The sequence below is a fragment of the Cyclopterus lumpus genome, chromosome 12 (assembly GCF_009769545.1).
Source record: "Cyclopterus lumpus isolate fCycLum1 chromosome 12, fCycLum1.pri, whole genome shotgun sequence".
Lineage (NCBI taxonomy): Eukaryota > Metazoa > Chordata > Actinopteri > Perciformes > Cyclopteridae > Cyclopterus > Cyclopterus lumpus.
Genome location: NC_046977.1, coordinates 19,350,118 through 19,362,226, shown reverse-complemented (window position 1 = coordinate 19,362,226; position 12,109 = coordinate 19,350,118). Strand labels below are relative to the sequence as shown.

The window sequence follows — 12,109 nt, the reverse complement described above, 5'->3', positions numbered from 1 at the left end:
TTTGACTCAGAGGGCTTTACAATCTCTACACATACGACATCCCTGACCTTTGACCTCACATCGGATCAAGAAAAACTCACAGAAAACCAGAAAAAACCCTTTCAGGGGAAAAAAGGGAATAAACCTTCAGAGGTATCTGATATGGTACGCATCATGATACAGGACTTACAATTCAATATTTTGCGATATATACTGTGGTAAGCAAGACGTTGGGATTTTTAGAAATCTAACTTCTAGGAAATATACCACCATATGCATAACATTATGTAAATAAAAACAATTCCTGCAACATCCAACATCATAGCACTTGTTTTAGAGGGAACATACGCTAGAGGGCGCTTATCTTTGCAAATAAGATAAAGTGACTGAGATAATCTTTATGGTAACTATTTATTCAAAATGTATAGTGTTTTTTGATACACTAACACAAAACATAATATCGCAATACTTGCTGTTGTTCTCAGAGTGCTAATATGTGTAAATACAATATTTGTTTAACTATAACACATTTGGTCTTTAAGTTTTCAATTATAATGGTCCAGAAGTTTTAAATAATTTTCTTAATGCAGGACCTCCTAAACCCAATATCTCCTAGTATATTTGATGTATTGTATTAATAGCTCACACGGTAAATTGAAGCTGGCCGCAGAGCTCACTCTGTCAATTCAATTCAATTCAATTCAGTTTATTTTGTATAGCCCAATATCACAAATTACAAATTTGCCTCAGAGGGCTTTACAATCTGTACACATACGACATCCCTGACCTTTGACCTCACATCGGATCAGGAAAAACTCCCCAAAAATAACCTTTGACAGGGAAAAAAGGGAAGAAACCTTCAGGAGAGCAACAGAGGAGGATCCCTCTCCCCGGATGGACAGAAGCAATAGATGTCATGTGTACAGAATGAACAGAGTTACAGAGTTATATAAACACATTACATGAATATGACAATGTATGAATGGAACTCCAATCCATGAAACAGAAGGAGGTAGAGACGAGGGGGGGCGGGGCATCAGCAGGGCCAACACGGGAGGCCGGCTCACCAGGCATCAGACACCTCCAGGTCCAATGGACCCTATGAGACGTGAAGTCACAACGACTCCGGGGAGGAAGCAGAGTTAATAAGGTGCAATGGAGAGATGTACATTCATCCATAAGGAGAGAGAGAAGAGGAGATAGGTGCTCAGTGTATCCTAAAACATCCCTCAGCAGCCTATAAGCCTATAGCAGCATATCAAGGGGCTGGACCAGGGAAAACCTGATTCAGCCCTAACTATAAGCACTATTAAAGAGGAAAGTCTTAAGTCTATTCTTGAATGAGCTGACTGTGTCTGCCTCCCGGACTGAAAGTGGAAGCTGGTTCCATAAAAGAGGAGCTTGATAACTGAAGGCTCTTGCTCCCATCCTACTTTTTAGGACTCTAGGAACCACAAGTAGCCCCGCATTTAGTGAGCGCAGCTCTCTAGTGGGGCAATATGGTACTACAAGCTCCTTAAGATATGATGGTGCATCACCAATCAAGGCTTTGTAGGTGAGGAGAAGAATTTTAAATGTGATTCTTGATTTTACAGGGAGCCAGTGCAGAGCAGCTAATACAGGAGTAATGTGATCTCTTTTCTTAGTTTGTGTGAGTACACGAGCTGCAGCATTCTGGATCAACTGGAGGGACTTAAGAGACTTATTAGAGCAGCCTGATAATAAGGAGTTGCAGTAATCTAGTCTGGAAGTAACAAACGCGTGAACCAGCTTTTCTGCATCTTTTTGAGACAAGATGTGCCTGATTTTTGAAATGTTACGTAGATGAAAAAATGCAATCCTTGAGATTTGCTTAACGTGGGAGTTAAAGGACAAGTCCCGGTCAAAGATAACTAGAGATTCTTTACAGTGGTGTTGGATGCCAGGGAAATGCCATCTACAGAAACCACATCACCAGATAATTGATCTCTGAGGTGTTCAGGGCCCAGTAAAATAACTTCAGTTTTGTCTGAGTTTAACGTCAGGAAGTTGCAGGTCATCCATGTTTTTATGTCTTTAAGACATTCTTGAATTTTAGCGAGCTGGTTGGTCTCCTCTGGTTTGATCGATAGATATAATTGAGTATCGTCTGCATAGCAATGAAAGTTTATGCAGTGTTTCCTGATAATATTGCCCAAAGGAAGCATATATAAGGTAAATAAAATTGGTCCAAGCACAGAACCTTGTGGAACTCCGTGATTAACGTTGGTGGTCATTGAGGCTTCATCGTTTACAAATACAAATTGAGATCGATCTGATAAATAGGATTTAAACCAACTTAGTGCGGAACCTGAAATGCCAATCGACTGATCCAGTCTCTGTAATAGGATGTCATGATCAATGGTGTGGAACGCAGCACTAAGGTCTAATAATACCAGTACGGAGATGAGTCCTTTATCTGATACAATTAGGAGGTCATTTGTAATTTTCACCAGTGCTGTCTCTGTGCTGTGGTGTTTTCTAAATCCTGACTGAAACTCCTCAAATAAACTATTCTGATGTAGAAAGTCACACAACTGATTTGCGACTACTTTCTCAAGGATCTTAGAGAGGAAGGGAAGGTTAGAGATCGGTCTGTAGTTAGCCAACACCTCTGGATTAAGAGTGGGCTTCTTCAGGAGAGGTTTAATTACAGCTACTTTGAAGGAATGTGGTACATGGCCTGTTAGCAAAGACACATTAACAATATCCAGCAGAGAGGTGCCAATTAAAGGAAACACGTCTTTAAGAAGCCTCGTTGGGATGGGGTCTAAGAGACAGAAGAGAACCCTGGGGTTGTTCTTATTTTTCTCTAAAACACGTCAAACACGCATGTATTACTTTCACTCCTCCACGTGCACCGACTCATCCGCACGTGACACAAGGTAACCATGACAGCCGAGGCCCGCTGGGAACAGGAAGCGCGCGCATCGTAAACGCCGTCGCACGTTCACGACACTCAAGTATAAAGTGACCAACGGCCCCATTCATTGAACGCACGTGCATGCGCGCACATTTTTGAAATAGAACATTCATCTCTCCATCTCTATTTAATTTAATCCAGTTAAATTCAATGTGACTAAAGTTTCCAAAAATAATGTGTCCACTGCATTAAGACACAAATATAGACACAATTTAGCATGAAAATAAAAATGAACATAAACAATAACACAACATTACAACTGTAATATAATAATTCATCATTGAGGTCATTAAACTCTTTTAAATCTGGGATTAGAGAGTTATTTTCATATTTTCCTTTACATTTTTGGAGCCATTAGAGCCACACTGAATGACATGTTCCTTTATTACAAGATTAGTGATAGTAGACATTCCACATTGCAGGTTCTAAACGCATTAATCTGCTAAATGTTTTCTGAATTTAGGCATTCCTAAAAAAAAAAAAAAAAAAAGGCATTCAAGAAAAAAGCATTTTTCATAAAGCACGACTCCTTACTAAAGATATCGGAATGTTTGGTATCGTGGAACGCCCGCCATGTCGGGGCCAAAGCTTCAGGACTGAGGGCCGCGTACAGAAAGACACAAGGCACAACGGGGTGCACTTTTCAACCAGAAGAGAATCAGTTATGGAAGATGTATTTTCTATCACAATATCTACATAGAACCACTAAACAGTTTCACTCTATTGGGTTATTATTAAAACAAGCAGAAATGGCCAAATACCAACATGGATTACCACGTAAATGTAACGTCTCCAAATCTTAAATCAGAATGTATCAAACATCTTAGTTTCTGTGTCAAGACGGGAGACTTTCACAGAATGTAGTCGACATCTGTCTGAAGCCAGGATGTGATGATGATGATGATGATGATGTATATTCAGGGCAAAACTTCTAGTTCATTTTAAAACGATCTGCGGGCCGCAGCCTGGCCACCGTAACTGTGTTTACATGGTCCCCTTCCAGGTTGTTAGACACTCAATATTCTCTTTACTTTAACCTGCCTAACAAGTTCATGTGGAACAAAACTGGAGCAACGACACCAAGCAGCATGAAAAAGGGATTTATTGGAGTTGTGTAAAAAGGCACATTGAGGGGAACCGACATCCACAGAAAAACCTTCTTCAACTCAAACTTCACTGTCAGGGCTCCAACTGCCTGAAGGAGCAGGACACACATTAAAGTATCCGTCTTATCCAATCACAGGCCAGCTATCATCCTGCTGTAATTACACCAGTCCAAATGTGTCGTTACCCAACGAGTGCATACGTACATACAATGGGAATGATGTGCAAATAGTCTGAATTAAAACTAGCAAGAATCAACGAATGTTAAAAACTAATACATAAAACATATAGACCATCCCATCTGTGTGCCAGTTACACACTACATACCAATTCAGTGCCAAACCACTGAAAGAATGACTAAATTAAGTATAGCAAGAAAGAGCAATGTTGGGTTATGAACCAGAAAGCAGAGCACCAATGACGAAGAGACCGCCGGTTCCCAGTTGAGATCAAAAGCTCCAAATCAATAAACCACTTTCAGCACAAGTGCTTCATAACAAGTCTCAGGGCATCTCCAATCTAGATTTAAATCGATGCCTTCATTTCATTATTTTACAGTTTACATATTAACAAATCAATTTGCGTTTAATCAAATTACCGCAGAGCAAATTATTACATACATTTGGTATAGGCAATAAGCGTAGGATCACCAAGGGGGGCTTAAAGGGGCCCTCTAGCCATGGCCTCCTCAAACAAAGAAAGAAGTTATTTACACTAGGAAATAAAAACAAGAAGATCCGTAGAAACATTTTTACTGTCTCTTTAAAGGGGACTTTTTAATTCTATATATAATTTTTTACATACAATCTACCCCTGCTGGTCAGTAGAGAAAACCCCGCCTTCCTTCCATTGGGGTTAAGGACACAGGATGGGGCGCCATATTCTAATGAGCGTGCATGTGACAGGCAGGGGAGCCCCGACGGAGAGGCTTATTGAGCCGCATGTTACCGGATCCTACTGACCGGGTTGTGTTCTCAGTCTGTGGGTTGCTTGGCACTTCAGATACCCACCTGCGTGTTCACAACCACGAGAACATGGTTCATAGTATGCACCCTTTAAAAGTTTTGAAATGGAAAATTGGCAGTAGAGTTGGGATAAGAGCACACACCTTGTATCATTTCCTGTTACAGTTTCATGAATACAAAGAGCCACAAAGCTCACTGCCTGGAACTTTAGTACAAAGTAGAGTTCAGTGTCAGGAGACGCGTTGCAACAGGCACTACGGAGGACGCCCCTTGGGAAAGCGTGTCGGGCACAACAGAATCGGGGGTGAATACAAATAAAAGGATTTAAGCAGACGTTGATCTATTGCCATTGAATGAGGGGAAAAATATATATAATGTTACTGTAAATAAAAACACATCTACCAGCCTCAAAACAGGGAGGCAGTGGCAAAGTAGAAAAGCCCGCCTCTTGCTCGATTTGATAGGCTGCCTGAGCCAAGTGTAACTTTGACGAGTGGTGCCGACAGACAAAAGCGATAGAAAAAGGTGACGTGCTGAACGATGGAGGTTTTGTCTCTGTGTGATCGGGGTTGTACGACATGTAGTGGAGGACTTCACGGGTGCACTCAGAAGCCAGTATCCCTGGGCCAACATCATATTCAGAGTTATTGGGTCAGGGGGGTTTCTACACGTCTGAGCTTTCAGGTTCTCTCTGTTCGGGCCACATTTTGGATCGGCTCTCTTTTCACCCAAGTAGAATTAGTAGTATGTTGGATCTGTGATGACCTTTAGTATATAAAACACAACCGGGACACAGTCCATGTAATAGTCTCGACAATAACCGTTAATAAGCGTTAATAAACAAAACAAGAAAACTAGATATTGCCACAATGGGCGTTAAGGTTGATGTGTACACGACGTGTAATCTTTTAAGGAGGGTGACGAGGTAACTAGTTCGTTCTCTGAATCCTGAGGAGGCGAGTATGGACTCGATATTAACGGCCATAACCCTGTTGGAATGTCAGGAAACATCGGAGCGGAAACGTTAATATCCTCAAAAGAAATGCGCATTTGGCTTTGCCCTGCCAGGACAGATGGAGGATGCATGGCGAGACACGAGGAACCTCGCTGTCCCAACAGCTGGTCTCTTCCTCCAGGCGCCCCCCGTCCTCCCAGTACGTGAACGCCACTGGACCCACTGGGCCTCACATAGTCCTGGGCGGCAGCTGCTGTTTGTACATTCCAGCCAGAGCTTTGGCGGCACTCTGGATCATTTGCCGCTGGGTCATGCCCGTCACGGCCTGGTGCCAGTCTGTTCTGTTGATGTTGGGCACGTTGCGCTCCAGGACCTCGCCCACTGTAACAATGAGACCGGACCAGCGCAGGCTGTAGTCAGGAGGGGTCAGGGACTGGGCCTGCACAGCAGAGGGAACACACACAGTGATGTGATAACGAAGAAGCTTTCTGAACCCCGTCAAGTAAACCAAGCTGCAAATACAGGGGTTGAAAACTTGAGTGGTCCAACGAATTAATGCAAGATGTCAGTGGCAAGAGAATCGTGAGTTTAGTGAGCTGGGAGTAGGGCTGCCCGATTATGGCAAAAATCATAATCACGATTATTTATCACGATTGTACAGACATTTTAGGGACAACATCTTTTTATTGCGCTTTCATGTTTAAATGAACAAGAACTCTGCTTCCACTGCCATTGTTGTGCTACATTCTGGCTAATATACAAATCTTTGCATCAGACTGGTCGTTATCACAGTGCATCTCGTAGAAGGAAAATATAAATAAAATAGTATCAACACTTTTTACCCAAAATCAAATCAACAGAGCACTGCTTTCACTTCCATGTTGTGCTACATTCCAGCTAATGTACACGTCTTTGCATCAAAATAAAACTTATACAGTTCTTATTCAAAAATAAAGGGCGTTGTGTTGCTATGCGGCGCAGACACAACTCCAACGCACTCTGTGCACGTGATTTGTTCTTAGTTAACATCACCTGCCCTAAATCCAAAAACCTTCCAGACAACAGATGATCCTTTTCGAGGGACTAGCTCCTCGCCTTCTGCTCCTGACCTTTGACCTTTGACACGACACCCGGTACCGTCTGTCTCTGTCTTCTCTCTCCTCTTCTACTAACGGAGTCGACTGCAGGCACAACTTTTGTTGAGGCTGCACGCTACAGGCTGCACGCGCATGACACCGCCCATCTCGTTCTCCGTTAGTTGAGGAAGCGCTTGATTTGATATGTAGCAGAGCACGCATTTTAAACGTTAATATCGCTGACGATCATGCTCATTTAATGGTGGCAGCCAAAAATCGTGATCGCGATTAAAATTCGATTAATTGTGCAGACCTAACTGGGAAGCACCATTAGTCTCACAATTTGTTACTTTTGTCCTAAAACATGCTGACTTTTTGCTTAAAATCTGAGATTGTTCCCCCAAAACAACCACATTATGACATGAGGTTACTTACCTGTTGGACATGATCCAGAGCCAGAGGAGTTGCCTGAGTGAAGACCTCAATGCGGACGCTGTGACCGGGGTCCTCCAGGATCAGACAGCCGATGTCAAACCACCTGGATGCAACAACATTTTAAATGTCTGCATTTGTTATCATTTACTGAACTAATTGTATACATGGACCCTTCAGATGAGCTGCTGGATCACATTAAGTTATTTGAGCTACACAAAAAAAATGCACTAAAGCAAAATAGGGTGCATAGAATTACACTTGGACTGCGAAGAAGCTAAACGCCATAAACCAACCTCCACAACGCGGAGGAGGGATCATATTGCATATTTCTTCCTGTTACTTCAGCTTTGGGCGCTTTGCTCGTATTGCAAACAAGCCATGTTTCCAACAGCGAAAACGGCATCCCAAAATAAGTGTCAGAGGATGTTATGGACACACTTTTACAGTGTGTTTGGGGTTCAGAGGGTAAAGCAAACAATGATCACCTAGAGTGACTTTTATTCACATTATAATGCATTGTAAAAGTGCTATGATGCATTATGAAAAGATTATAATGTATTACGGAAACTATGGAAACTATAATACACTATGATCCTTGCAAGTGAGTGACCAGCAGTTAAGAATTATTATGATACTTGTTATAACGCATAGTGGATATTTAGTGCTTACAACTATCATTTAGTGCTTTATGTAGATGTCAATGCATTATCAGTGTGTTCATAAAGCATTATAGTTTTCTTCTTACTTGTCGGGAAAGAGCTCAGCGATGAAGTTTTCCAGAGAGACCACTGGCTGCTTCTCGTGGATCACACCGACTCGACGCAGGCTGTCGATGCGCTCCTGAGCCCCCTACACACACACACACACACACACACACACACATAGCTGAAACACTTGATTCATTTGATAGTTAATCAAAAAATAATTGATAATCAATTTTCCGCTTCCAGTTTCTCAAATGTGAATATTTGCTGTTCAGAATTCAGAGCAACACACGGACAGCTCGCCCTGTTTGGGCCTCTGGATAAAGAATAACCCCCATTTTCTCCTAAAATTACAACTATTCTCAAAATATCATGACCTTTTTCTCAAAAGATGACTGAATTCTGTAAATCTCCAGTTTTTGGAACAAATAATCCTCAGATTCTATCACTAATTGATAATGAAACAATTTGCTAATTGCTTATGACGACTGGTATGAATCTTTGGGTTTTTCTATTCCGATTGTCATAAACCATGAGATTCAGGTAGAAATGAGCTCACAGCAAAGTACGAAGGACAAGTGGGCTCAAACATGATTCTGCCTTTTTTGTTACTTTGATGCACCACTTTGGATGTATTGAGAAGCTGGTTGGAGAAGTGAACTGACCTTGACCCCGGCTGCATAGCCCACAGGCTGCGGGGCGATGTTGGACTGACCGGGCTCTCCGGTGACCAAGGCCATCCCAAAAACCTCCTGGAAGGCGTCTCTGACCGCCTCCACGTTGACCTCCTTATTGGAGGTCACCACTATGTCGATGTCCCCACCGGACTCTGAAAAGCAATAATACAAACGTTCATTCGGCCCATTTCATTACGGGGTGAAGCAGCGCGGAGGAGAGAGCGGGCCGACTCACTGATGTATGGAGCCATGCCGGGGTCCAGAGTGGTGATCATGGACTCCACTGAGTACTTGGTTTTGTCCAGGACGGTCTTCACCACCGGGTTACCGGCTACTCCCTGAGGACACGCAGACAAAGCACAGGTCAGAGCACGGTGCTGATAAAACATCTCATCAAATACACACACACGCACACACACACCTTGAAAAAGCCCCAGAAGCCTCCACCAGTGTTGGTTTGTTCAGGCCCCCTGGGGTCTTCCTGTTCCTCGGGGAACGTGATGGGAGACCCCGTACCGAATCCTCCGCTCATGGCTGGCTGCTGCACCATGGGGTTTGGCACTACACCTGGAAGATATCATTTGCAATTATTGTTTACCCCCTCAAGTGACAAATGTGTGTATTATAACAATATAAATAATATATCATTATTATATTATGAATATATTGTAATATCTTTTGTGAAAACACACTGATTTACTGAGTAAGACTTAACTGGTAATCTTGGTTCATGTGCTACAGGAGAAGGAGACCGGCTCTTACCTGGCATGGCGGTAGGGCCGGAGAATGTTGGCATCAATGGAGTCTGTGGCGTCCGACCGGCATGACCCCGCGTGATATCATATCCTGCACTCATGGAGAAGGTGGACATGGGTGGGCCCGAGGGAGGGGCCGACAGAGGAGGCGGTCCGATGGTGGAGGCCAGGGGAGGCAGAGAGGAGGCGGTGGAAGGAGGAAAGTGAGAGCTGCTCGTGAAGGGGGAGGCGTGGGTGGAGGGAGGGGGGAAGTGGGAGGACAGAGAGGGGTGTGCGGCTAGGGGGCTGCTGAAAGCAGGGACAAAGGGAATAGGGGCGAGAGCGGTGGAGACCGAGGGGGAATCGATGGAGCTGGTGCCAGGGAGGGAAAGAGGGCTGGACAGACCTAGAATACAAAAGGTACACGTCAGAGACACTTTGGTCTACAGCTCAATACGCAGCTCAGGCCTTCTATGTTTACGCTCATTCACTACATATGATGTCATTGGTTCTGAAACAGTCAGTAGGCTTCGATGATGAACTTGTAGAGACTTGACCCTGTTCAGACCGAATTGATGTTGTACAGCTAATCAAACAGTTGTCAGTATTTGATTTTAAAGAATTGTAGAGATGTGGTGTCACAGCTGGAGATAAGCATGATCAACACAATAGTCTTTAACATAACTACATCGTTATGGCAACTCATGCTGCAGCTCTCACCTGTTCCAACCAGTTTCTGTTCAGTTTCGGACTGAAACCGTCTAAAATAATCAAACAAATCTGTAAGCAATACAGAGTCTAGCTGAGGCAATAGGTCACAAATGCAAACTTGTTGAGCTGTAACGTTACGTTGGTCACGAAAACCGAGCAAAGCTGAGCAATTACAGCAAAGTGGACGCCACGGGGACCGCAGAAACCTACATCAGTGATGCAAGAAAATACAAGCAGGAAAATAGTTTCATTTCATTTGCATGGTGGTTGATGTTGCTCTAACTGCCCTCCTGAATATGTTCAGTGTTCTCTGGTCATCTGCAACATTGTAATAGTTCACTACCTCATTAATAAAGTTGACGTGTATTTGCATATGAAATGCAATATATATTCCTTGAAAACCATAACGTTACCACTGTGGATGTTTTTTAGGTCTGGTCCGGAGTGTTTTACACTGCAGCAAATAGAACCAATTAGTCTGTTGGTTTCATCACAGATAATATTAAATAAAATGTATTTCCCTGTTATGCGTGCTTTAGGTTGTGTCGAGCCAGCTAACGCAACAAAAGCCTGGCTCTGTCCAACGGGCTTCGTAGTACAGAGGGAGATGTGGAAGGAGGAAAGTGGAAGCTCAGGTACACCCCACTCACATAGCACCACCTCATGGATCAGGTCTTACCTCTGGTCATTGGCGGGGCACTGACTGCCGCAGTCATGGGCGTAGGGCTGGCAGGAGGTGTCGTCTCAATGCCACTCTCTTCCATCATCTTCTCTGCCGTATACCTACACTTCAACCCACAGTATAGCTGCAACCAGAGGGTCAGCAATCAGGATCAGGTTTATTGCAAAGAGAAGAACATTTGAATAAAATACGACGGATACTACAACAAATATGTACAATACATATGAATTATAAAACCTAGAAAAGGAGAGACATACAATGAAAGTACGAAGTATTACTACAAAGATATGTGCAATGTAGTTGAATGAAAAATGAAAGCGCTGAGCAGTCCGAATAGCGGTGACCTTGTGAAGAACTTCGCCGCTTCTCATGAACGATCAGCTAGGTCGCATTTAACAGTCAAGAGGGGACACGCATGCAGTCACATCACCTTTAGGTGGCACTGAAACAACCACGTCACTCACCGCTCCCTAGTTACGCTGTCACTGACTTGTGGCTCCGTGTCTCGCTCCCTTCGTCCCCTACAGCAGCGGGCTCGTCTAACGGAGAGGTGCTAGACGCGACGCTTGTATCGGACAGTGTTCATAAGCGACGCCACATCAGGACCGCTGTGAACTGAATTCAGCGTTAGCTAGCTCCCTCAAAACGCAGCACGCGCAGTGACGTTGCACACGGCTCCAGCAACAAGGGAGATGGAGATACGTGACGTGCGACGTTACATGCGTGTCTAATGGTCCTGCAGCGAGCAGCAGTGACTAACACCCAGCTCTTATTTGACAAGTAGTAGGGGAAGTATCTCGGCCACTGACCTGGTAACAGTACTAGCTCTGCACTCTCATGAACAAACCACCGACCCTTTTTGATGACGTCATGTGTTGCCACGTCTGCTCGACAATTGACTCCTCCCATTACCGGGAGCGCCCGGATCTAAGCCCCTTTTAAAGGGCCAGAGCCCTTTTACAGACATGATGAAACCCAAACCACGTGACCAGGCTGTCGCTATACAACTATAACAAATGTAGAGAAATTCCGAATCATATTAGATTGGCTCTAGATTTGCTCAATTTTAGTGGGGAAAAAAACAGTATTTCCCGCCACAAAAAACAACAACACCTTTAGATCTGGACATAATCCATCAGAGACATG

General features: G+C 43.7%; 1 protein-coding gene across 3 annotated transcripts; it reads right to left on the bottom strand.

The window, feature by feature from the left end:
- Positions 1 to 4,004: 4,004 nt before the first annotated feature.
- Positions 4,005 to 11,851, bottom strand: prrc1 (proline-rich coiled-coil 1). 3 transcript variants are annotated; one of them, XM_034547028.1, is made up of 10 exons: positions 11,773 to 11,841; positions 11,428 to 11,578; positions 10,961 to 11,087; positions 9,599 to 9,976; positions 9,258 to 9,403; positions 9,072 to 9,174; positions 8,825 to 8,988; positions 8,201 to 8,304; positions 7,456 to 7,558; positions 4,005 to 6,383 (listed from the first exon to the last, which is right to left on the bottom strand). In XM_034547028.1, the coding sequence occupies exons 3-10, from the start codon at positions 11,046 to 11,048 to the stop codon at positions 6,174 to 6,176; spliced, it is 1,296 nt and encodes a 431-aa protein (XP_034402919.1). In that variant the 5' UTR covers positions 11,049 to 11,087; positions 11,428 to 11,578; positions 11,773 to 11,841; the 3' UTR covers positions 4,005 to 6,173. The 3 variants fall into 3 exon arrangements, with proteins under 3 accessions (XP_034402919.1, XP_034402921.1, XP_034402918.1); XM_034547030.1 differs by lacking the exon at positions 11,428 to 11,578 and having other exon boundaries at positions 11,773 to 11,851; XM_034547027.1 differs by having other exon boundaries at positions 11,428 to 11,834.
- Between the last annotated feature and the right edge of the window lie 258 nt (positions 11,852 to 12,109).

What these genes read in the sequence shown, in the direction of transcription:
- prrc1 (XM_034547030.1), bottom strand. Translation starts at nt 11,048, where the DNA reads ATGATGGAAGAGAGTGGCATTGAGACGACACCTCCTGCCAGCCCTACG. An exon ending in CGGCCCTACCGCCATGCCAG is followed by an intron (nt 9,404 to 9,598) that starts GTAAGAGCCGGT and finishes GATATCTTCCAG; the next exon opens with GTGTAGTGCCAAACCCCATG. An exon ending in CTCTGGATCATGTCCAACAG is followed by an intron (nt 6,384 to 7,455) that starts GTAAGTAACCTC and finishes TCTGCTGTGCAG; the next exon opens with GCCCAGTCCCTGACCCCTCC.